The sequence below is a fragment of the Acinonyx jubatus genome, chromosome B1 (genome assembly GCF_027475565.1).
Source record: "Acinonyx jubatus isolate Ajub_Pintada_27869175 chromosome B1, VMU_Ajub_asm_v1.0, whole genome shotgun sequence".
NCBI lineage: Eukaryota > Metazoa > Chordata > Mammalia > Carnivora > Felidae > Acinonyx > Acinonyx jubatus.
The window spans coordinates 94354352-94381563 of record NC_069382.1 but is presented as its reverse complement, the minus strand read 5'-3'; the positions used below and the strand labels follow the sequence as shown (position 1 = coordinate 94381563).

General features: G+C 37.0%; 1 protein-coding gene across 1 annotated transcript; it reads right to left on the bottom strand.

The window, feature by feature from the left end:
- Positions 1-8366: 8366 nt before the first annotated feature.
- On the bottom strand, positions 8367-26982 carry PGRMC2 (progesterone receptor membrane component 2). Its single transcript, XM_015071784.3, has 3 exons — positions 26534-26982; positions 11709-11864; positions 8367-10584 (listed from the first exon to the last, which is right to left on the bottom strand). Exons 1-3 carry the CDS (start codon positions 26949-26951, stop codon positions 10487-10489), a joined length of 672 nt encoding a protein of 223 aa, XP_014927270.3. The 5' UTR covers positions 26952-26982; the 3' UTR covers positions 8367-10486.
- Positions 26983-27212: the final 230 nt, after the last annotated feature.

Here is a 27212-nt window from a genome sequence, read left to right as displayed (position 1 = left end):
CTCAGTTCTTATGATCTCAACCAGGACAGTAAAAGTCTATGCTCCTAGGAATGAAGGCAGGGGAAGATTTCTCCATTAGAAAAATGCTATTTTGTTCTTTTCCTCTTTTGGAGTTGCCTCACTTTCTCTTCTAACAAATCAGATCAGCCCTGTCCTCTCCAGGGTTCTCAGGGGACTTACATCTGGTGTGCGGAATGGATTTGGATCCCCTAATCTGCTGCTGACCTCCTTTCTGCCAACTGAGACAGTTGTGATCACTGAACAGTGTAGTAGGCAAAGGAAGCAATCATTTGATAGTACACCATTCTAACTTTCATCCTGACTACCAACAGACACATTTACAGTACTATTTGCAACAATGAAAAGTTCTGTATCCTTGATGGGTCCACTGGAATGTTCCATCATGTTCCTTCCTAATGATGAAGAAACTCACCATTAAGTTTTGTGATTTACTTGAAAACTCTCACTAGGACTCAGATTCCTGTTTTGACTTATAAGGCAGTGTATGTTTGTCATGCTTGGAGTACCCTGGTGAGTATGCAGACTGTGATGTTATTCTTTCAGAGTGTAAACTGTTTTCCACCTGACCATGGCTCGTGCTTTGTTTCCCACTGGGGCCTGGTCAGGCAAGCTGTGTGTACACTTCTTGAGAAGGCTGATTGTTGTGAAAACCTTTGCCACATAAACAGAAACAAGGCATTGGCTCATTTAGATACAATCGCCAGCAACTTTTCTCTTATAACCTCTGGAACACAATTGCATCAGTTCAGACATGTGACTGGGAAGAAGTATCAGCTCAAAGACCATCTGGTTAAGAATGAGGAGTACTTCCCAGGTTGGCAGATGGCAAAATGCCAAAATTCCCAAGCACATCTGCCTTGGTCCCCAATTTCTAAAAGATTCACAAGCTGAGGAGTTCTGACCCAGCCTCATAAAGGTGGGTTTGCCCTGGAAGAATTTGCCATGATTCTTTTGGAGCACCCTCAGGGGCTTTTGTATTTCTGGAGCTAACCTAATGAGTAAGTGTTGCTTTAGGACACATCTAAATTAGTTAAAATTCATTCATTCATTCATTCATTCAATTTATATTTATGAGCAGATATTGTCCTAAGGCTAGATTCACAAAAATAGACCCAATTTCTGCCCCTAACAGTTCATGCGACAGAGTGAGGATCTAAGAGAGGGAGGGATGGGACATATAGATGTTGACAATACAGAACCCCTTCCTCTACCTTTTTTAAATGTGAAATATGCTTTGTCATGCTATGTTAAGTAAAAGTTTAATTGCTTCATTTGTTCAATCAGCAAACATTTATTGAATGCCTGCTTTGTGCCAGGCCATGTTCCAGGTGCTATGGCTTTAAGGGAGTCCATTTAAGGAACAGCCTGAGATAATGTTAGGAAGATCAGAAAAGCACCCTCCCTTATTCTCCCTTCACCCTTCTCCAACTGCCCTCTCACCTCATTTTCTGAGGCAGCAACAACTTCTAATCCTTTTTGGGTCCAAGGGAGGGCATCCCCTCAAAAGGAACTTTGAAAGTAATCAGATATACAATGTAAACATCACCTTTAACCATGCCAATCATTTGTCTCCCCTGGCCTTTCTTTAAATACACATGCAGGTTTACTCATGGCAGTGAGGCAGCACTGAAGAAGGGAGAAATAGGACAGCCAGAGTATGGTAACTTTGCCAGTGACTGACTGCTTGCATCTCTGTTGAGTAATCCTCTTTAGTAAATGCAAGCTGAGACTCAAAAATGAATGGAGGCTACCTAGGGTAGTGACAGGTATGTCCCAGGTGATGGCAGGGTCTTATCTCCTTCCCCATCTGATACTCAGCAAAGATATGTGTACAAATAGTCCCATGATGCATTTGACCATTTTTCTCCCCCCGATACTTTAGTACACTGAATCATATAGAAAAAGGGATAAATTATTTGGATAAACATAGATACTTCTTCTAGGCACTAAGGGGCTGTTTGAAATCATTATATAAAAAATGAGGCTTGACGTAGTTAAAAAAAAAGAGGTAGATTTTATCTGTAATATGAAAATATTTCCAAAATGTGTAAATGGGTTAGACAAGTTGCAAAATAACATATAGTAGGATGAAGTCATTTATATTAAAAAAAGGGGGGGGGGGAGGAACAATGATAATGGCTAATATTGTATAGTGCTTATTATGTGCCAGACACTGTTCCAAGTGTTTCATGAGATTAACTCATTTGATCCTCAAAATGATGCCATGAATTAGGTACTGTTATTATTTCCATAATACAGATTTGAAAACTGAGGCATGGAGAAGTTGAGTGTCTTGTCTAAAGTCACACAGCTAGGATTTAAACTGAGGCAGTCAGTCTGCAGATTCTGGAACTTAAGCTTTGCAATATTTCTACAGGTACAGCCATAGACATAGAAAATGCTTAGAAGAAAGGATAGAGAGTTACACACCAAATGGAAAATTATGGTTGCCTTTGGAGAAGAACCAAGAATTGGAGGTGGGGCAGGGTCAATTTAAATATTCTCTTAGCTGAAATGTTTGAAGGTCAACCCCCCCCCCCCCCCCGCCAAAAGAGAAAGACTGCATGTTACTGCTGTTAAATTATTTATTTCTTTAAAGATTCTGTGTTTAAGAAATCTCTCCACTCAACATGGGGCTTGAACTCATGACCTCTAGATCAAGAGTCACATGCTCTACAACTGAGCCAGGCAGGCACCCCCTGTTAAATTTATTTCCAGATAATTTTTTAAATATTAAAAAAATCAAACTTAGGGTCAGTATAAGTGATTTTGAATAAAATTGCTAGATTATGCTCTTTTCCTAAATTTCACATTGATTTTGATATCGAGAGCAGAAGAATTAATTGTGTTCATCTTTCCTCTTGTTCTGTCTCATGACTTCTGATGAAATCTTATTTCAGAGATTAGATGAAAAGTTATGTCAGATTTTATCTGGAACAATGGAAGGAATATTGGTAAAAGTATTACATTTCATGGCTAAAATGTTTTTCAAGTTCAGAAACTAAAGCCCACATGACCATATCAGATCAAGTATTAGGTACTGAATCAAGTTAAGGGGGAGGATTTGTCACAAAACTGAAAAATTTTAAAGTTTCATATGTACTAATAATTGGGAAATTGTAGTGTATTAGGCTAATATAGAGATTTCTCTCTCGATAGGAGATAGGTAGATAGATAATGAAAGAATAATTTATTTTAAGGAATTGTCTCAAACAACTGTGGGGGCTGGCAATTCTGAAATCTGTAGGGCTGACAGGCTGGAAATTCAGGTAAGAGTGGATGTTAGTCTTGAATCCAATATCTACAGGGCAGGTTAGCACATGGAAAACTCTGGAAGGGTTTCTCTGTTGCAGTTTGGAGGCAGAATTGCTTCTTGTTTTGGAAACCTGTTTTTGCTGTTAAGGTCTTCAATTGACTGGATGAGAGCCACCCATATTATAAGAGTAATCTGTTTTTACTTAAAGTCAACCAATTGCAAATGTTAATCACATAAATACTTTCACAGCGTCATCTACACTAGTGTTTGACCAGACAACCAGACCCCATAGACTAGCCAAGTTGACACATAGTTAACCATTATGAGTAAATTCCAATTTGAACTGAATTCTGACTGCTCAAGAATATATATGTTAGAGATAATGTGAGTCTAGTGATTTTTTTCATTTAGGATGTCTGGAAGTTTGAATTTACTTTAAGAGACTCAGTCATTTGGAGAAAATCTTTGAATAGTACATTTGCAATACATTTAAGCCGTTCTAATCACCATTTTTGCTTAACCCAAGTTGAGTTGTGAGATGATTCTGAATTATTTCATGGCAGTTGAGATAAGGTTAACTAAAAAATTCACACAAATCTGTGAAGCTATACAGCAAATACATTGGTGAACTCGTAGTATAGCATTTTCAATTTTGTTCCTAGTTAAAGATAGTTAACTTATGCGCAAAGTGCTTATTGTTCTTCAGTGAAGGTGGTCAATAATGAGAGGTGTTTTCATGTTAATATAATCACTCAGTTCTGTCTCTGACATCTCATCTAATAAAGTCATGCAAATAATTTCAGGATCACCTCCAGTCCACGAGTTTAAATTCTTTTGTTAAAAAAATTTTTTTTTCATGTTTATTTTTGAAAGAGAGAGAGGGAGAGAGAGAGCAAGCAGAGGAGGGGCAGAGAGAGACACACACAGAATGTGAAGCAGGTTCCAGGCTCTGAGCTGTCAGCACAGAGCTCGACGTGGGACTCAATCCTAAGACCCTGGGATCATGATCTGAGCTGAAATCAAGAGTTGGACACTCAACTGACAGTTACCCAGGTGCCCCTACTGAACTTTAATATTACATTGATGCTCTGTTACTACATGTAATACTTTGTTACTAATAGATGAATTGTGGGAAAACTAGTAAACATTTTTCAGATTTAGGACTATAGGTTTAATTAACAAAGGGTTATTCAGATTTTTACTTTAAATAAAATTATATACCACCTAAAGATACTTAAAATGTCTTTCTACGACTGCAAAGTAGAAGGGAATATAGTACATGTCATAGAGTTGGTGGTGGCCTTTATCTTATTTTTCACCTGCGAGGTATTATTGGTTCCTTTCACAATTAAGGAAAATTAGGCTCAGAGAAGTTCAGAAACTTGTTCAAGGTCACCAGAAAGCAGAACTCCTTCAAGGCCTAAACTCCTTCCACTACAGACACAGCCTAAATAGAGAAGGAATTAAAATGCTTGCTCCTGCATTTCTTATATAAGAAAGGTGATTTGTTCCTATCTTATCTTGCATTTGTCTCCGTTCTCACTGTTAGCAAAGGTTTTAAGGACAAAGGTCTTTCTCTAAAAATAAGGTATTTCTTCCTAGGCAAGTGCAGCAGGTTGGACTATTTTCATTATATTTTTATTACATTGCAATTTGTCTTTGGCAAGATCAATTTAACTCGCCTTTTTCTAAATTACCACTGGAATAGGCCAGCAACTACAATGAGTATTTCTGTAATGGGAATGGTAGGAAGAGAGGTGGGGTCAGGGGGGTCCACAGTGGAGGGAGCAAAGGACTTCCCTGGGTGGGATTTCAAAAGAGTTGATGAATGGTTTTAGTTATAGGGTAAAAAAAATGGAAGTCCTCTCCTTTTCTCTCCTTTTTCTTTTGGTCACCCCTTTGACGAAGGCTATAAGCTATAGCTGCTGCAAAACAATGTTGATTAGATAGGCACTTAGGTCAGGGTCGTACTGTGGTGCTTGCACCTTCATCCACTTGTGCCATGAAGATAAATCTGTAGTTTACAGTCCTAGAGTAAGTATTGCTAGATATTTTTAAGATTGCATAGCTCTGCCCTTGAACTGTATTCATAAAGTGAAAGAGTTCTGGAGATCATCTGGTCCAGTGGTTTCCCAACATTTTTTCTGTAGCACAAGGACTTCAAATTCTTACTTGCAAGCCCAATAAACAAAACTAAGAAGAGGTGCTGCTCTGATGCAGTTCCTAGGCTCTCTTCCAGGTCTCTAAAATGTTTCCTTTGAGCCCCCATTTTAAAATTTCTGGTATTAGTCAACCCTCTAGTTTTACAAATTTAAGAAAAAAACATTTTGAACAAATACTATGTGTCCAGCACTGTACTGATAAGTTTGGGGAAATTGTGGCCTAAAATAGGAGTATGTTCTGGTTCCTGGTTTATTAGGGGAGACAGATGATTGCAACACAATGGTAAATCAGTGATACAAATGTACTTGTGATATTATGGAGTCATGGAATGGGGGGGGCTCCCTAATTCACTCTGGGGGCACTGAGTTGAGACTGAGCCTGAGTCTCTAAGACTGAACCAATTATCCAGGAGGGCAGTTAATTTGGGAAGGTATGGAGGACAGTATAATTCAGACTGAAGAATGGAGTGGGTAAGTAGCTAGGGGCATATTCTGGAAGATACAAGTTGTTTTATGTAATAGTGCTGTGGGAATTGATGAAGAGGACATAAGCCTTGATTCTTTAGAAAATAGGGAGCCACTGAAGGCCTCAAGTGAGGTCAAGTTTACATTTTAAATTGCCAACAGGGACTATGAGTTTGATGAGAACAAGGGAGGATGGAAGATAAATTAGGAGAGTATAGCAGCGACAGAGAAGCTAAGAGTAAAAGTAAGTTTGGGGCAGGGGGTATGATGCATTCATTTTGAGGTTCTAGGTAGAGGTGTCCAGCATGACTGCATGGTATCTCTAGTCAGAAGACTTGAATAGACTATGATCCTATATACAGAAAGGGACTGGAGAGATGCAGGAAAAAGTTAACCTTGCTTAATTCTTGATTTTTGGTTATTTTCTTAATCCTTTTCTATACTGAGCATATATTACTTTTATGACCAGGCAAAAACATAGCTTAGTTTTAAAATTCTGTTAGCTTCCAAACTTTGCTGTTTTCTTTAACCAGATTGGCACCACACTATATGGAATATCCTGCCACTAAAATTTGTATTTGGAAATGATACTATGTAGCCATTAAGATCATGCTTTTAAAAATAAGTATGCAAATATTTACCAGTCTTCTTACACCAAATTTCATGATTTGGTTTATTTAGTTGGGTCCTATGCAGATACAGTGATGGAAAAATCTCGAGAATAAACCAGAGTGTTCACAGCATGTCAACTGCTCTCTTGAATGGAGAAATCACAGGCAGTCCAAATGTTCTCTCAGTCACTAGTGATGGTAGAAAAAATGCGAAGCTGAAATCTAGCCCAGGGTCTCCTCAAAGTCTGACTCACAGGATTGTGGTAAGAAGATACAGCCTTTTCTGACATTGCCTGGGAATGATGAGTCTTGCCTAAAAACAGTAAAGAAAAATTGGGTGGTGTTCATTTGAACTTTCTTCCTACAACAAATAGATCATAATCTGTCATTAGAATCTACCAAATTGAGGGCTGACCTTAATGGAACACACATACTCAAAAGCTATCTTTGAGCATTTGCTACATTTAACTCACTAGAGCAAAAGAACCATCACTATAATATGCAATGAGTCATTTTTATTATGCTCAAAGCAATTTATAAACTTTATTATTACCAGCTTATTCTGGTTCATAAAAAACTCTGTAAGGTAATACACTGTATTAACATGCCAACGGCATACATTTTTAGCAATTGGCTGCACTTCCCAATTACTAACAGAAGTAAATGGAATACGTGGGTAAGGAGAGTCTGATTCAAGTTTTCTAGAGAACAATTTTCTCCAGTACTGGTTCAATATACTAACTTCAGCTTTCAGATTATAGGTAGAGGTCGGTGTAAGTGTTGGAGTCTGCAGATTTCAAAAAAGGCAGGTAGAATTATTGTCAGGAAAACATGACGTAGACTTCACTAATGTCAAGATTTTTTTTTTAATGTTTTATTTTTGAGAGATAAGAACGTGAGCAGGGGAAGGGTAGAGAGAGAGGGAGACACAGAATCCGAAGCAGGCTCCAGGCTCTGAGCTGTCAGTACAGATCCCAATGCGGAGCTCCAACTTGTGAACTGCAAGATCATTACCCGACCCGAAGTTGGATGTGTAACCAACTGAGCCACACAGGCACCCCTCACAGTCAAGGTTTAAAAACTTATCTGTCTGAATAGGTTCGTTTCCTAATGGAGAGAAACTGACTAGTACACACAGTATAGATTTTGAGAAACATGCCAACTTTGAGATACTATCAGAAGACAAAAATCTGAATAAAAACAATGTTTAAAAAAAATCACATTAGATTTTTATGTGGAATCTCCTGATATGTAACTGAGAAACTTTAGGGAATATGAAACTGAATACAGGAAATCAAGACTAAAATTATCGAAGAGTAAGTTCATTTCAAGTGGATGTCAAAGATGGACAATGTAACTTGAAATGATTAGTGTGGTGTTTCTCAGATGTGCCTGACCACAAGAATTACCATGGACTTCTTACGAGTGAAGTCTGAGGGGTGCCTGGGTGGCTCAGTCCATTGAGCGTGACTCCTGGTTTTGGCTCAGGTCATGATCATGGGGTCATGGGATCAAGCCCTGAGTCAGGCTCTGCGCTGAGCATGGAGCCTGCTTGAGATTCTCTCTCTCATTTCTTCTGTCCCTCTCCCCTGCTCGTGCTCCCTCACTCTCTAAAATTAAAAACAAAACAAAGCAAGAGTCTGAGACCCATTTTCTTTCAATTATGGCTCAGTGTGTAGTAGGTTTGGTCTGATGTGTATTTTAAGTACTTCAAGTGGTTCTAATAATCAGCAAAGTTAGGGAAATAGAGTCTAAGGGGAAAACAGCAGCAAAAATACCACCACAGCTTCTATCTCCTTACTCTAAGACTACCCAGCAAACTACCTGAGAATGAGAAACACTCAACTGAAATTGAGGAATTGTCTATATAAGTTTATTTCAAGTCCAAAACACAAATTACTCAATTTTCTTAACAGACTGCATCATTTTTACTGCATGGATATTTAGGGTTTCTCTATTCACAAGTGCAGATTTATTTCTGAACTTCAGGCTCAAACTTATATGTGTGTATGTGTGTGTGTGTATGTATATATACATACACACACACACATACACATATATATATATATGTTTACTACAGACGACATGTTAGCAAATTTTATAAAATATTTTACATAAAAAACACACAAAGCATTTACCAATATTCTTCAGTCTTTACAACCAGTCTTCAGCAAAGATTTGGCTGAAGATCATTATTTTCTATAAAACATCCCAAGACTGAATATAATAGAATGCAGTATTTTTCATACTTTAGCTTATTATTGCAATTTAAATTTCCCCTTTCTTTGACAGCTTCTGCATATGTTATATTCATAAAGTAGAATAAACCTCTTCTTTAACTTGGTGACTTTAATGGGCGACTTGTTAAGTTTTTGGTGTAACCAAGAACCTAAATAGTCTCAATGAAATCAAGGAACTGACATACGCAGAATATGCAGGGCTTTTCATAAGGGCTTTTTCAACTGAATAGAAGAATTTAGTACTTATCAGTGTAATACCCTTTATTATTTTGTGTTCAGTAACTATCACCCGGGTGCTATTACTTCTAGTATACCCAGCATCAAAATGTAAAGTCAAAATATGTACATTTTTATATATCAATTCTTACCTGAATAATCTCAGATCTCGAGAACGTTCCACAAAGTGGAATTTCTTCCTAAGGTTACAGTGAATGTGGTACAATGTGTACAAGTTGGTTAACCAGTGCCTGCTTTTCATTTCCAAGACTTTTCCTTATCTTGAATCAAATGCATAATCCTGACTACCATATCATAATGCACTGGGCTTACAGTTTATATATAAAGTCCAACTCAAGCTTATTTTGGTTTATTGTACATGCTTTATTAAAATGGTACTGGTATTTACAGTATCTGCAGAGTCCTTTCCAAGGCGCTCTCACACACATTCAGACGCACCCATACAACATCCATACCACAGCCCCATGCACCCACACCAATGAGATGTGAGGGTCAGACTCCTAAAATTAGGCAGCTGTTGGGGGACAAAGTTGTTGATTTGATTTTTGATTTTTTTTAAAAGAGAAAAAGCATGAGGGAATGCATTTGGCCATTACAATGCTAATTAAGTTTGTGTATATTAACATATGTGGCAGTAACACTGAATATTCCTTTTACATTCTATGTACACAGAATGACATCAAGGTTTTGCAGTCAACAGAATATTCCAACTTCAGTCTCAATGCTGCTTGTAATGACTTCTGAATTCACATAGGGGCTTTCCCTAAAAATAATTCAAGTCTATGTAAGTGAAATAAGGCACAATTAATATTGATTTGATCTAGGGGAAGGGAAGGGATAAAAACTAGTTTCAAATGATCTTACTATTGGGAATTAACTTTGACTTAGATCCACTTGAAATCCCTTCTCCTAATTTCCAAAGATTTCTTAGAAGTAAGGGTTTTTTCCTTTTTCCTGACAAAACCCAAAAAGAAAAGTTTGAGAATTCACATTTTAATGTTTCAATAATCTAAACTACTCAAGTTGATGTGCACCCCCAACCTCTCCTACCTAGGTCTCCTCCCTCAGAGCTATAACAAAAACACAGCACATGAATCTCTCTTGCTGTTTTTGAGGAGATTTGTACACTTAAGTAGCAAATACATATCTGGTTGTCTTTGATTTAAAAAAAAAAAAAAATAGGAGGGAGGGAGGGAAGGAGGGAGAGAGGGAATAGTAACCTTGTGACTTTCCTGCTCTTTAAAAAAGTCCCTGTTTCCTCCTTTTCAGGATGATGAAGCCCCACCAGACATTACAAACAACTGCAACAAATGAGGTTGGCAGCATAAATAATGTCTAGTATTCAAATCTTCAAAGTGAGACTCATTTAGCTTGTATACAATCTGTTGAATGTTTTTTGCAGCAGGTGAACCAAACCCAAAGACGCTGGACATTCTGTGAAAGGGAGTAAGAATTGCAGTTCTGAAGGCCCCTGACTTTGGTTGTTTACAAAGTTCAATCCTGTTTATTGTGATCCTTGGTATCTTCTTCATCTGTATATTCTGATGGTTCTTCCCCTGGTTTTAGGAGTCTGCCTACATAATCATATTTTTCTGAAAAATACATCAAAAGAAAATCAGTAGTGATCAAATTTGTTTTACTATTCCATTACACAGCAGGGAAGGTGTTCACCTCTTTTAAAATTATATCGAATAAGCTAAATTGATCCTATTGCTCACCTTGGCTGATCTTTGTATTCATGTAAGACTCGAACAAAAGAAAACAGGATTAGGGAATTTACAAAGCTTGGGGACTGTGCTTTACCAGGAAAAGTGTTCCATTCTACCAGCTCTTAACCAAGGACATTTCATCACAATCACTTAGAGATCATGCTAAGTAGATCCAACTAGAAAATATTCTTGGGAGAAAATGGGACATCTGCTAGTAGTCTCCAAGAAAATAAACCAAATGAGATGCAAAGTCATTTGTTACTCATTATCCTGTGTTCTTTGAGAACTCAGTGTGTGGCCCCAGTCATACCATTATTCTTTCTCCTAGCAAACTCTCTTCTTACATCTCTGTTAATATTCCTTGTTTTAGGTTACCAGTACTTAATTTAGAACACTATAATGTCCAAGGTGATACATATTTAGTCATTTTTTGGTCAGGAATTTGAACTAGGTTAAGTGAATTAACTGACAAACCAGAAGGAGAAGACAGGAGGACTACCTCATACAGTAGAACCAGTTCAAATGCCAAGAAGCAGAACTGTTTCCAAGGGATGTATAGGTCACATAAATAGCTGTCTGGAGTGTCACAGCTGTCAAGAGGTATTAACTGATGCCATGAGGGTATAATAAAGGGGAATGACATTTTTTCTTTATAGTTTTGAGAGTAAGATCAGTAAAATCATGTTAGAATAAATTATAGTATCAATATCCATAATGAATTCAGTTTTAAATAGAAGCCTATATTTAAAAATACTATGTCTTACTTAAAAAGCTTTATAAGACTAAAGGTGTCACAATTTGTTAGACTTACAGTTGGTAACAAGTCAATTTTTAAAAATGGATTTTTAACTAATATGTAACAACCATTTTCAAATTTTGCTATTTTTATCACCAAATAATGATGGTGGTGAAAATATATCCTTAGGTTTCTTAAAGAAGTGAAATAGTATATACTTTCTTTGGCCATAAATTTAATATTTCCAAAGAACCCAAGAAAATGAAGGTACCTTTAAACTGCATTTCCCATTCTCGAACACTCTCCATTTGTACAGCATTCAAGTCTGAGAGATCATCATATTCATCTTTAAGTGCATCTTTATCTAGGCAAAATGTCGCCAGTCCTCTGGAGGCATCCCTACCAGCAAATATTCCATATGGACCAGCTGGGGGAAAAAAAGAAATTATTGACATCATCTTAACAATATTTTGTTTATTATTATTATTTTTTTAATGTTTGTTTATTTTGAGAGAGAGGGAGAGAAAGCATGAGCTGGGTAGGGCCAGAGAGAGGGAGAGCTAGGTAGGGCCAGAGAGAGAGGGAGAGCTGGGTAGGGCCAGAGAGAGAGGGAGAGACAGAGGATCTGAAGCAGGCTCTGAGCTGACAGCAGAAAGCCTGCTGCAGGGCTCAAACTCACGAACTGTGAGATCATGATCTGAGCCGCAGTCGGGCACTTAACCAACTGAGCCACCTAGGCGCCCCAACCTTAACAATATTTTAGAATGTCTCAAAGGAAAAGGTCAAATAAAAGAAACCTCATAATGACTCATATTTGGTACACAGCCTTAACTTCAAAACATGCACAGATAGATACTAGACAATGAGAAGAAACTTCTTGGAGATCTACCTTTAGAACAAAATAAAGTTTTTCATTGAAAATTTAAAACTTAAATTTCAGATACCTCAAAACTTGTATTCAAAGTTGAAGACTACAAGGTATTAGGGAGAAGAGGAAACTTAAGCAATTAGGTTTGGAAACTGGTTTGTTTGAGAGGAGATAATGCTTTATTGATTTCTGTTAATTAATTGTGGCATCTAAAAATAAAACAGAATATCCACTAGATAAGTACTTGGTAAAGACCCAAGTGAATTGTGGATCTAAAACATTTTCTTCCTCTAATCCAAAGTAGGTTGTATGAGAGCAGAGACTGTACCATCTTTGCACCTCCAGTGACTAGCTCAGTGCACAACACACGTAGATGTTCAACATATCTTTGCTGAATGTTTTACCAGAAATATGGCCCATTTTCAAAATAAATATCACCAGACTACCAGAATATATTCACAATTACCTATATAAACTATGAAAAGTCATTAAACAATGGTTGTCATTTGTCAAGGCTCTTGGGAAACAGGAGACATGGCTATAGGAACAGTTCCTCTGACTGACATAAAATGATTAGCATTTTGTCCAGGGAATTAAGAACCACTTCCCTAGAAAGGAATGGCATGATTTATATGCTGACAGCAGTGAGCCATTCCCAAAGTCTGTGCTTGAGAGTGGCAATTGTATTACTCATCTCAGTATCCTCAATGCCTAGCACAGTGCCTGGCATAAAGTAGAAACGAAAGTTTCTTCCAAAATATTAGCTGCAATTCCAAATAAGGATTAACTAGATTTTGATCCTTTACTTTAAACAGATTCATTTATAGTAAGCAAAATCTCCGCTCAAATTTATGACAAAAAAGACACTTGTTATTTAAAACAAATAAACAAAACCAAAACAACCTAATTTTCCATATCAAGAAATTGGTTAAATTACAGTACATTAATTTAATGGAATAATAGTACATAACTATCAAAAAGAAGGAGATATCTCTATATGTACAGACACACACAGAAGTCCATGATAGAGTAACTAAAAACAGCAATTCAGAAGAGTATGTGTGTGTGTATATGTATATATATAGCATGATTTGCTTTGAATTAAAAAAAGAATACACATGTATGCACATTCTACATGTGTTTGTATATGCATGAAAAACACCAGTTAGAATACAGACCAAACACTTAACAGTAGCAACCTTTTCTGGGGAATGGAGGAAAAAATTTTACTTCATGTAACTGGTAGTCTGGCTATTTAAAAAATTATTATTATTTTAATTGAAGTACAGTTGACACACAATATTATATTAGTTTCAGGTGTATAGCATAGTGATTTGACAAGTCTATATATTATGCTGTGCTCACCACAAGTACAGCTACCATCTGTCACCATATGACACTGCTACAATACTACTGACTATATTCCCTATGATGTACCTTTCATCCCTGTGATGAATTCATTCCATAACTGGAAGCCTGTATCTGTCACCCCACTTTATGAATTTTGGCAATCTCCTCAACCCCCTCCCCTATGTCAACCATTAGTTTGTTCTCTGAACTTAATGGGTCTTTTTCTGATTTTGGTTATATATTTGTTAAAAAATTCTTTTTATAATAAAAATCTCTCTCTCTCCCCTCTGCCCCTCTCCCCCACTCATGCTCTCTAAAATAAAATCAGTAAACTAAATTAAATTAAGTAAAAATTTAAATGCTAATAGGTGGTACCTGGCTGGCTCAGCCATAAGAATATGTGACTTTGAGCCCCATGTTAGGTGTAGAGGTTACTTAAATATTTTTTTTAAAAATCAAGTGCTAATAAATAAGATTTCTAAAATTCCTAAGTTTACAATAGAAAAAAATTTTCTTTCCTGAGGCTATAGTTATCCATACATGACAAAGGTAATTTAGAGAAAATAATTTTAAAACCAGAATTACTAGCTTAACTATTATGAGCAACAGAGTGGTCAGTTAGAGAGCTTACTGTTCAGTTAACAAAACAAAATCTTTTCTAATGAGAAGTAAACTAGAAAAAAAACCTGGAAATTTCTTGCTTTTTAAATAAACAGAGTAATGATTATACCCATATTCATATTTGAAAGCATTTAGGAAATTGAAGATTATGTGTCAGAAAGTATCTGTACATTTGAGAGAATTCAAAAATCTACTTAAATAGACAAAAATCTAAAAACTTATGAAAATTAATTTGAATTATAGAAAGCGTTGCACTATAAAGTTCACTGAGTATAAGAAACATACTCTGAAAAGTTCATGGCATGGAACCAGAAGTGGCATTCGCAATAGGTACAGATACATTAACATGAAAATTAAGATAATCCTTCCAGTAAAGCACTTTCTTATTCTATTTTCCTGTTCCTAAGTATTCTCCATATTGCTACTTAATATTAGGTGACATTCACAATTACCATTTAATTGTTATATATTTTCTTACTGAATGGATATACCTAAAATTTAATCATTTTCCTATTAGCATACACTTAGACTACCAATTTATACTTTTAAATTTGTGTTCTATATAAGAAAATGAAACACTTTTTACAATGGGTCAACATTAATAACCTTCAAATTATTGCCCACTATTTCACTTGTCACTGAAAAGGGCATTAACCATTTAAGAGAAAGAAATTCAATATTATTTCTATTTACACAGTAAAATCCAAATTTCCTTAAATTGGAATTATTTCTTTAAAAAAATTTTTTTTTAACATTTATTTTTGAGACAGAGAGAGACAGAGCATGAACGGGGGAGGGTCAGAGAGAGAGGGAGATACAGAATCTTAAACAGGCTCCAGGCTCTGAGCAGTCAGCCCAGAGCCGGACGCGGGGCTCAAACTCACGGACCACAAGATCAAGGCCTGAGCCCGAAGTCGGACGCCTAACGGACTGAGCCACCCAGGCGCCCCTGGAATTATTTATTTTAGAGCAATGTGAACTTTTAAAATTAAGCAAGAACAGGGGAGCCTGGGTGGCTCAGTCGGTTAAGTGTCCGACTTTGGCTCGGGTCATGATCTCAGGGTTCGTGAGTTTGAGCCCTGAGTCGGGCTCTATGCTGACAGCTCCGAGACTGGAGCTTCAGATTCTGTTTCCCTTTCTCTCTGCCTCTCTCTCTCAAAAATAAGTAGACATTAGGGGCACCTGAGTTGGCTCAATTGGTTAAGTGTCTGACTTCAGTTAAGGTCATGACCTCATGGTTCCTGAGTTTGAGCCCCATGTCGGACTCTGTGCTGACAGCTCAGAACCTGGAGCCTGCTTTGGAATCTGTGACGCCCCCTGTCTGTCTGCCCCTCCCCTATTCACACTCTCTGTCTCTCAAAAAATAAATAAATGTTAAAAAATTCTTTTTAAATAAACAAACATAAAAAATAATAAAAAAATAAAATTAAGCAAGAATAGTCCCTAGGAAAAAGAAAAGTAGCCCTCATCTTAAAGCAGTTGTGTGGGTTTATTTTTTTTGCATAACTCCACATGCTTTGTGGCACTAGCTGCTTCTCTGGAGATGGAGGCGATAGACAGACAGATAGATAGAACCAGTGTGATTTTTTTTTCTTGAGGAACGACAATGATGACAAAGTAATTTATAAACATTATATATCCCCTTAATGCTGACAAACTTAAAACAGCGACGAGTCACACACAAAAGAAAAAGTAAAGCTGATCAAGGCTGTAAAGAACTACAAATGTAAAATGATAGTCAACCATTTAAAGAATTTTCTAGCACGTGACTTTACTCTCATAGTCTTGCAAAGTAAAAGGAACAATTTTTGCCCTCCTCACTTGGCAGATGAACAGAAGCAGAGGCATTCAGTGACTTGCTTAAAATTACCAGCAGACTTAGGAAGTACTATTTCCACTTTTCTTTAAAAAAATTTTTTAATGTTTTATTTTTGAGAGAGAGAAAGAGAAACAGCGCCAGCAGGGGAGGGACAGAGAGAGAGGAAGACACAGAATCTGAAGAAAGGCTCCAAGCTCTGAACTAGCTGTCAGCATAGAGCCTGACACAGGGCTCGAACTCCCGAACCGTGAGCCGAAGTAGGAAGCTTAACCGACTGAGCCACCCAAGTGCCCCATCTGCTTTTCTAACTACTCCAAATATAGTCCACCTTCAGAAAACACACAGAGGATCCACAAACCCAAAGGTGGAGTGACACCTGAAAATTGGAGCATTTCCATTAATTACAAAATTTCAGGGGAATAGATATTTTAGGACACCTATTAAATCAAAAGAAAAGAGAATTAACAAGAAAGCTATATACATCAACACCTTTTCTTATCATTTTGTTGTAATATTTATCTTCCTGGCCTGCAAAAGTCAATCTACTTCAAAGTACTTAAGAGTATAAACCATAAAACTTATCTGAATTATAAGAAGATGATCATTATGAAAACAAAAAATCTTCCATCTCTGAGTATATTAATATATACCAATGCATTCTCTTATAAAATTCTCTGCCAACTTTTCTAAGGAGACCTCAATGCTAAATTAATGTAAAAACAAAACTTCATGAAACACGTTCTTTTTTTGATTTTAGATGTCGACTTAGTAAGAGCGAACTTGAATCAACAGTTAATAAATCAAGCCTATTTCTAGACAAAATGATGTTTTATTAACTCTTGAACAGAAAAGAATGATTCAGTGATTAACATACTTCTTCACTCTCTAAACTATATTAAGCGGTCTTCTTCCCTCAGGAAGCATTTAACTTATGAAAAGGTCTTTTTAGACTAGTTTAGTTTTTCCTGTAAGATCATAACATTAAAAACTAGAATTGGAATTGGATGCATTGCTCAGAGAAAGGAGGATATGAGGTCTAACTAAAGTACATTTCTCTGCATTTATAATACAACCAGAAGCATTATCTGAGAAGCCAGAAATACCTGCCATTCCACTACCCCTTTACACAACAAACCTAAAAGTTACTGATTCCAATATTTTGATAACCATACTTGGCTACCTATTACACTAAAATAACATAGAGTTACCCAAGGAAAACAAATTTTAATGGTATTAAGCCTTTAGGTATAATTTATAAAAAAAAAAAATAATAAAGGCCAGCTTATATAAACTAATGTTATTTTGACTATTAAGGGTTCATTTTTACATTAACATCTCAGTAATAACTAAGGGAGTTATATTCTGTTGCTTTATCATAGACTACAATATAATGCTGATATAACAGTGGATTTGCAGGGATGCCTGGGAGGCTCAGTTGGTCAAGCGTCCAACTTCGGCTAAGGTCATTATCTCACAGCTCATAAGTTTGAGCCCCACATTGGGCTCTGTGCTGACAGCTCAGAGCCTGGAGCCTGCTTTGGATTTTCTGTCTCCCTCTCTCTCTGCCCCTCCCTCCCCTGCTCTCGCTCTGTCTCTCTAAAATGAATAAATGTTAAAAAAAAAAAAAAAAAAGTGGATGTTTAATTTGAAGAAAATTCTTGCTACCAAAAATGAACAGCAATTCAACCAAGGCAGTTTCTCTTAAATGTACTTACGTAACAAATATTCTAGGACATCATTTTAAAAATAAATCTTTTATTAAAAAAATATTTTATAATGTTTATTTTATTTTTGAGAGATAGGGTGTGACCTGGGGAGGGACAGAGAGAGGACACACAGAATCTGAAGCAGGCTCCAGGCTCTGAGCTGTCAGCACAGAGCCCGACGTGGGGTTTGAAACCAGAAACCGTGAGATCATGACCTGAGCTGAAGTCAGATGCTTAACCAACTGAGCCACTCAGGTGCCCCCAAATAACTCTTCTTTTAAAGATAATGTTAAATACATCAAAATGACATTATACTAGAATTCAGATTTCATTAATACTCTTTAAGAGTTAACATAACTGTGGCACAGATTTTTCAAGTTCAAAATTCAATAAATCTACTAGTTAGTGAATCCTGAAACTGCTTACTTTAATATGATCAGGTAGAACGGGTAACATTTTTTTGAAAAAGGAAAAACATATGGCCACTGTAAGAAAATGTTTTAAAGAATAATGCAATGAACAGAAAATTCCAGGAAGAACTAAATATCTAAAGTATGTAACATAACTTTGTGATTCTTAGAATGACTACATAGCTACATTAGTATTTATGAAGAGGAGAAAATTCTACAATGAATATTTCAGTTATTTCCATAGTATAACAACCATAGTCTCAAGGACAAACTTTAATTCATTAAAGTTTATAAACAGCCTAGTTTTCTGGCCTGTTTTGACAATAGTCTTTTGTGATTATTAAAGCAACTTAAAAAAAAACCTAATTATAGTTGTATTGAGTAATGTATTCCAAATAAGATTACAACGGGCCTAGGAACAAATGAAGCAATATGTAAAAGTGACTGAAAGAAATCCAAGTAATAAATATTAATTTTTTATACTTATATTTAGGAAGTCCCAAGACTTTTAGAGAGAAGGTAGTGTGGTGAAAATGAAAGAATACCTCTCAAGAAGCCAAGATAACTGGGTTCTAGAGGCTTCACCAACATTTAACATTGGGCAAATCTTAAAGGCATTGGTATAAAATGGGGAAAGAATCTAGTTTGGCCTCCTCCCATTTTAGGCAGGTAAAATACTTTCCTTAACTCAATCTTGCTTCTGAAATTCAAACTAGAAGGCTGTCAACAATACTGTGGGTTGAGCTCAGTGGCCTTGGGCCTCGCTTATGGCTTAGGGTGGGGACAGGGAAGACTGAAAAATTAAAACTTCAGGCCTATGCCAGATGTTGGAATGGAGACTGAGTTTAACACAGCCTTCATAGGATGAGAAGTCTAAGGTGAAAAAATAGCATCTTAAATGATTATATTATTATATAATTTTTTTAAAAGTTTATTTATTTTTGAGATAGAGACAGAGCACAAGTGGAGGAGGGGCAGAGAGAGGGAGACACAGAATCTGAAGCAGGCAGGACCCAGGCTCTGACCATCAGCACAGAGCCCGATGTGGGGCCTGCAAGATCATGACCTGAGCTGAAGTTGGACACTTAACTGACTGAGCCACCTAGGCGCCCCATATTATTATATAATTATTATATTAAAAATAGGACTTAATTAGCTATTGGAATTTAGTGAACAGTAAAGGTAATACTGCAAGTGTTGGGGAAAAATATTCTATAAATAGTGTTGGGGTAACTGCATAGCTTTCTGTAAAAAAAAAATCCTTATTTCACATCTTAAAACAAATTCCAAATGGAACTAAAAAACCCGAACCATAGAAGTACTTTAAAAAACTACGTATTTAAAAAAAATAACCTTTTTAGTGCAAAAGACCTTTAACTTATGATAAAGAAACTCAGCAGCCATAGAAAGAAGATAAATTTGAATACATAAAACCAAAAATTTCTGTGGCTTAGAAAAAACACCATAAAGTATAAAGATAAATAAACTAGGAAAAATGTTTGCAGCTAAGATTGATTCACTTTTGATTCACTTTTTAAAAAACACCTAAAATCTCTAGGAAAAGACCAATACCATGATTGAAAAACTGTAGCAAAGAATATATGAACACATAATTTGTAGGAAAGGAAACATAAATGACTCAAAATTCTAAAGGTAGCCAACCTCACTAAAAAAGAGAAATGTAAATTAAAACAATATTGAGATACCATTCTAACTTCTCAGATTGACAAAGACCAGGAAGTTTGATATTGCATTTTTTGGCAAAGGAGTGAGAAATAGGCATTTCCATGAAGTGTAAATTGGTCCAATTTCTCTGGAGGGCAATTCGGAAATAAAGTACCCAAATAAAAAATATCCTGTAACCTAAGTCTCAGTCATTTTACTTCTAGAATTTTCCTTTTTTAAGTAATTTTTTTTAATGTTTATTTATTTTTGAGAGACAGAGTATGAGTGGAGGAGGGGCAAAGACAGAGGGAGACACAGAATGTGAAGCAGGTTCCAGGCTCTGACCTGTCAGCACAGAGCCTGATACAGGTCTTGAACTTATGATCCACGAGATCATGACCTAGGCTGAAGTCGGATGCTTAACCAACTGAGCCACCCCGGCTCCCCCTAGGAATTTACTTCATAAGTTTTATACTAGGATAGTAGCAGTAGACCTATGGAGAAGTGGTTGGTCATGTTTGATATACTATTTTGGAAACAGGGTCAATAGGACTTGATGTTAAATTAGATGTTAGAGGCAAGAGGAAAAGAAGAATCAAAACTGTGATCTTTTGGTTCTTCTTATCAGAAATTCCTGAACCTGTTTCCTTTTAAAAAGCAGGGTTCTACTGGAGAACTTCCTTTCAATAACCACAACAAAGTCAAAGTCAGTCAAAATTTCTGCTAGTGTAAGACAATACTTGAATTATCTGCACAAATCCATTGTAGAGAATTCAAGAAGAGTTTATTTTGTGTTAAATTAAACCTTTTAAACTTGACAGATTTTTTTGCAATCAAAAACATAGGTCATTTTATAAAGACCCAAGTGCTTAGAGAACGTAGGTTTGTGTCCCTTTTTCTACCAATGAAAAAACTATAGGACATACCTCACTAAAATGAGAGCTGAACCTTGAACAAAGTAATGAGATGCAAGAAATGACAGTGAATAAAGAAAATGGTAACTATGCTGGTAAATTTAAATGAGGGCTGACAATAAAAAACAGGTAATACTTTAATAAATTTGGGGGAGGAGTTTGAAAAAATACAGAACTATAAGTCTAATAGAAATAATATAGAAAATAGGATGAGGGAGGGACTAGAGTGAAAGTTTTCTAAATGATTTTGTTTTTATTACTTTTGAGAGAGAGAGACAAAGAGAGAGAGTGTGCACACATGCGCAAGCAGATAAGGGGTAGAGAGAGGGAGGAACACAGGATTCCAAGTGAGCTCTGCACTGACAGCAGAGAGCCCAATGTGGGGCTCGAACTCGGGAACTGTGAGATTACAAACTGAGGTTAAGTCAGATGCTCAACCGACTGAGCCACCCAGGCACCCCATATAGAGTGAAAGCCTTCTAAACCAGGGCCACAACATATGGCTATATACTACAGAAGCTCAAGAGACACCATCCACATTTGTATGCATGGTACTTTTGTATATTTATTAAATATTCTCTCAAATAGCAGTAAAGTGTCTTAGAGTTTTTTTAATTCACAGAGAAATGTTTGGCTAATATTCCTATGTTCTTCAGAAGGATAGTGTCTATAGCAAAAACTTTAAGGAAATCACCAAAAGAATCGTTAATAGAATATATCCAAATAAGTAGGGAGAAAGAGTGGAAGAATTAAAAAATTCAATCTGCGAAGGAAAAAAAGTGGATAAAAGGAGGCAATGAAACATATGTCAAAGATAAATTATTAAATAAGATGATAGAAATCTAAATATATCAGTAATGATAAAACATATAAACTGATTAAGCTGCTTAAAGACAGTGTTGATATTACAGTCAATGAAAAAAAATGTGGTTATATGTTTTATCTACAGAGGAATAATAAAACATACCAGACTGGTGGAAAAAGAAACACTGAGGTAATACTAACCAAACAAAGGCTGAAGTCAAATCTCAAAATCAGTAAAGGTTAAGGATGTTTCTTTCTCTGTTGATTAATGTGATATGATCAGTTCTAGATCTAGTGCTAGATGGCATCAAAACATTCTCACACCCAATCTTTGTATGGCTGACTCCTTTAGGTTTTTGCTTAAATATCAACCCCTTTTCTTGATAAACTAATATAAATAAAACATCTTTCTTAACCACCTATTCTAAATAAAGTCCTTTTTTTACCCTCTATTACATATCCTATTCATTTCTTTCATAAAATATTTAACTATAAATTATAGTTATATACTGAATGCTAGTTTATTGTCTGTTTTCCTAAATTTCCACACAGGTAGGAACTCAACTGTTTTGAAAACTCAGTTAACTCACTTTTCACAACATGTTATTTAAGCAACACTGTAATGAAATCCAGGCAATTCCTTTTCAGTATTTAATATGGAGATGAAATCCTATCTTAGCTATCTTGAGATGATGCAGGTTCGAAGGGTAGAGAAGTTATTTAGTGATGTCTGTCATGTGTACAGAGGGGAGGGGTGGTCTATGTCGCAGATTGTTGAAAGAATTATTAAAAGAACATGAATGGCTAACTCTAGATGTTACTAAATCTATTTTCTTCCAGCATGAATAACATATTCTGGTCTCACATGGGCTTTCAGCTATCCTTTTATGCTTAATGTTAGTATTTAACATAAATACAATTCCCTCAAAGATTAAAAATAAGGGCATGATGCTGAACTCAGAGTAGGTATTATAGAAATAACTAGTATAAATTTGAGCAGAGTATCAAAATTCATTAGACAACTTAGCTGATTCTTTTATTTTACTGAAAGGTAATGGATGTGTATGGCCATTAGTCCAAACAGACCCAGCTGGCTTCAAAGCAAGTAGCTGGGATGATAGCTGATAGTGTGAATAGGATATCCATGAAGGAAGAGGTCAGGTTGAGCCTAGTCAATATGCTGCAACTCTTGCTTCAACTGTAATTTTGCAAACTATAAATAAAAGTTAACATACTGAAGATAAAATTTAAAAAAGGAGGAAAATCACTTGAAAGGTACATGTGCCCCTTTCATGGGAGTACTTCTTTTATATATGACTTTTTCTTTTCCAGTGGAATTTAAAGGGAAGTTGGAGAAAATACAGCTTTGGTCTGTGTCAAAGAAAATGCTATATGGAATAAGGGGAAAGCCATATATTTAAATTTCAGAAATGCAGAATAAACTATTATACAAATTATACAACTGTATAATTGCCATTCTAAAGAATAAACAAAAACACTATTTTGGTAGAATTTCACTGTAGTAATATTAGTCAAGTTATTTAGAATTATACTATCTATTCCAGTCTTCCTACTCTATTATGACTCTAGAAATGTGTGAAATTATATTTTGTTGTGATACAATGGGATGGGATGGCATGTGAAGTCAATTATACTGTTTGATTTCTAGCTTTGCCACTAAGTAGGTGATTTTGAGTAAAACCTCCTTGAGTTTCAGTTTCCACATGTGTAAAATGGGAACATTACTTATCTCCTAGGGCTGTTTGAAAATTAAATGAGATAATAAGCTCAATAAATGGAGTTTCCTCCTCCTCCTCCCTTGACCTCTAGAATCAATGCTGTTGAAAAGAACTCTTTGGTAAGATGGAAATTCTCTATAAAGTGCACTAATATGGTAGCCATGTGGCTACTGAGTAATGGAAATGTGGCCAGTGAGATGGAGGAACTCAATTTTAATTATACCTAATTTTAATTAACTTAAAATTAAAAAGCCGTATGTGGCTTGTGGCTACCATATTGGACAGCAAAACATACAGCCATGGAAGTGTTTCTTTGAGGCTTTAGATCCTTATGGGACCCTGGAGAGGGTATCAAAACAACAGTAAGATTCTCTGCAAGTTTATCCCATTATGTAGTTTACCTGAACTAGTATAGATAGGCTTTGTGGTCAAATGTACCTGGATTTGAATGCCATGTCTGTACCTCAGACTCCCCATCTGCACCTCAGACTCCCCATCTGAGGGCAAGAATACTTACTAACCTCACTGAAGTAACATGGAGATGACAAATTAATGGATCTGATGTAGTAGGTGCTTAACAAATCTTACTTTCTTTCTCCTCCCATATGCATTGTTTCTTACCTGACCACTTTCCTCACATGCTGGCCAAGTGCCTGAACTGTTACTAAATTTAATGCTGACAAATGTAGTTAATGCCAGTTGTTTGCCAACGTGTGTTTACTCCACTAAATTGTCAATAATTTTTTAAGAACTTGAACTTTAAAAATGACAAGAATTTTTCAACATAGAATTTTTCAACATAGAAAAACCTCACAAAATAAAAAATCTTTAACTCTAAAACTATTATTGTGAAATGGGAGTAGATATTGGCTAGGCAAAGAAATGAGGTTTTCTGGCTCCTTAGCCCTAAGACTGTCAGGCTAAAATTGCTTCAAAGTGCTCAGATGACTGAAGATGAAAATAAAAATTAAAACCCAAAATAAACTTATATCTGAAATTTGGTTTCAAGACTTTTAGAAAAAGTGCTACATCTGTTAATGTGAAATGTCAACATATTTCAAGCCCATAGGTGATCTGTCTACTTTCAAGGTTCCTTTCCATAATACAACGTTCCAAACATCTCTACTAGGTTGAACAATAAACACTTAGAATAAAATAACTAATTACTCTTAGGCTGTTCATCAGGACCTGCGAATTGGTGGAAGCCAACCTAAAAGTGATTTCTCCGTGTTATCTAGGAAGCCCCTTAATGCTCAAGCTGCACAAAGGCTATCTACGTTATATCTATGACTCTTAATTTTTAATTTCTGTTGCAGAACATTTGCCACTGGAGGCTGCTAAACTATGTCCAGGATAACCTTTCCTAGCTATTTGCAGATAGTGGCAAAGCATAATGTGTGAGGACTAATATGCTTCTTTGCACTAACACTTTGTTTCGTTGTCAGTTTAGATAGGGGCTACAAAAGCAGGTCTTTTAGTTGGGTAAGCTCTACATTAAAAACCTAAAACTGTACACAATTTCTAATCACTGCATACACTTTTTAATATTAATAAGAAAAAACTTCAGGTACAAAATATTGTGTAAATCCTTGATTTAAAAAAAATTAACTATTTAATTTGGTCTGTCCGTTTAGTTACTTTACTTTGGCTCTATTTTCTTGTCCCTCATATTATTAAGAAAAAGTATTAACTGTTTTAGCTGAGTTAAGTAGGTAGACAACTGTTTTTCATATTTACATAACCAGAAGCAAATACTTTATAAGATACCTATGACTTAATTAAATTCAATGTAGATGTACACACAAAAATACAAGCAACTGAGCAATTAAATAGTTTAACACATAAAATCTCCAATTTCTTATTCCTATTTCACTTAACCAAAGCACTTTAAAATATATTCCAGCCATCAAACACTAAAACCAAAAGTATATATTTACAAGTACCAATAAATCTCCTGTACTAAGATTAAATCAAGAAGGAAACCAACTTGTTTTTAGACTTGCCAACCCCCTTAACTTTAAGGCTTGAATGTACTCTTTCGAATAACAGGTCACTCTAGGTCCCTAATTTTATTATTTATTTTTTATTGTAGTCACTTTTTTTTAAGCTTAGAATTAATTACTACATAACCAGGATGTACAATGTTGCTCAATTTTATTGTATACCAACAGGTTCCATGAGTCTGAACTGAAGTTTATTAGCATAATCTGAAATGTATGCTGTAACTACATGGAAGAAAGAAGCGTTTCTAACCCAATGACCCTACATACACAGTTCTCTGAAAGCAAAGTTTTAAAAACCTTTAACTTGCAGAAACCTTGCACTGGGGTGTGGATTTATAGCTTTTTTAAGTTTTTTCTGCTCAGTGAAAACACAGTAAGTCATTATCAACATGTATTTGAATACTTGCCTTCCTACGATCAAAAAAAAAAAAAAAAAAAAAAGAAAGAAAGAAAGAAAGAAAGAAAGAAAGAAACCAGACAGGCCCGCCTGCTGGGGTATCTGAGCTCCACCTCCAAAACTCAGGGAATATCTTTGCCAGTCTTTATTAAGATCTACATTCTGGTCTGTCTACATCCTACATACATGGTTAATCTTGGAAAGTGGCTCCATACTAAAACTGGTTTAAAGAAAAAGAATCTGAGATGTTGCTTATATGCCCAGACTTCACAAGCTAAACGGTAGGAACTTGTAACTACGTGTACCTAAACGTGGTCTTATGGGGAATGGCAGAGGAAAAAGGGAGATCAGTGGCTAAAAAGAGTAAAGAAAGGAAAGCTGTGAATTACCTGGCGTACAACTTCAGGTCCGTACTTTAGACATCTCTCCTCCCTCCTGCCCCCACCTATCCCAGGAATCAGAAAGCTCAGGAAAGGTTATGGGCCAGCTTGACAGGCGACAACTAAAAGTATTTTGAAAAATTCAGCACAAGAAAAGGCTTCGTGGAGGGATGAGAGAAAGCTGAAAGCTGAGAGCTAGCAACACTGAAACACAGACTTCGGAGGGTTGAAAGCTGTAAGTGCCCGCTGCTGGGGTTGTGTGTGGGGCCGGCCGTCCCAGGTGCAGCAGCCAGGGCGCAGGGGTTCAGACATCGAGAAAGCTGGGCAAACCAACCCAGTGCCTCGGGGCACCCACCATCGGAAGAGGGTCGCACTTGAGCTACAGGAGGTCTTCCCCCTCCCCTTCCAACTCCTCCTCACCCGGGCCGTAGAACTTGCTGCCTTTGGTCACGTCGAAGACTTTCCCATTGACCGCGAGCAGGATGCGCGGGGTGCGGGACCCGTCGTACTGGCGCAGCTGCTCCAAGCTGAAGTCCCGCTTCTTCATACGAGGCAGAGAGGCAGCGGGACTCTCCTCGCCGGCTCCGGCCCCGGCGCCCAAACCCCGCCGCCCCCAGCGCACCCACAGCCGGTAGGCCCCCAGCAGCACCAGCGCCACCAGCGCCACGTTCAGCAGCATCTCCCCGCCCCCCGTCAAAAGCGCCAATGCCGCTGCTGCCCAGCCGCCCCCTTCTGCTGCCGCTCCCGCGCCGCCTGGGCTCTCGCTGCTGCCGTCGCTGCTGCTCTCACTGCCACTCCCCAGGGTGCCTAGCTTCACGTCCCCATCACCCGCCGCCATCACTGCCCGCCAGCGCCTTCCTCCTCCTCCCCGCCCCCTGCCCTCCCCAACCCCACGGCCAACCCCGCCCATCTGAGGCCTCTCAGCCAATAACATGAGGTGAGGGGGCGGGGTCAGGCTTGCTCTCGATTGGGTGTTGACGGGGTAACGTTGTCTTGGATCTCTCCCTCCTCCTCCCTTCTTTTGCAGACCGCGCTCGCGTGCGACGCCCCGCCCACCTCGCCCCACACTTCCCTGCTTTCGCTCGTCGCCTACCCTGGC

Coding starts and splice junctions, on each gene's coding strand:
- PGRMC2 (XM_015071784.3), bottom strand. CDS start 26,951: ATGGCGGCGGGTGATGGGGACGTGAAGCTAGGCACCCTGGGGAGTGGC. Junction 11,865..26,533: donor CAGCAAGTTCTACGGCCCGG/GTGAGGAGGAGT, acceptor TTTTTCCCCCAG/CTGGTCCATATGGAATATTT. Junction 10,585..11,708: donor ATGGGAAATGCAGTTTAAAG/GTACCTTCATTT, acceptor TGTATTTTTCAG/AAAAATATGATTATGTAGGC.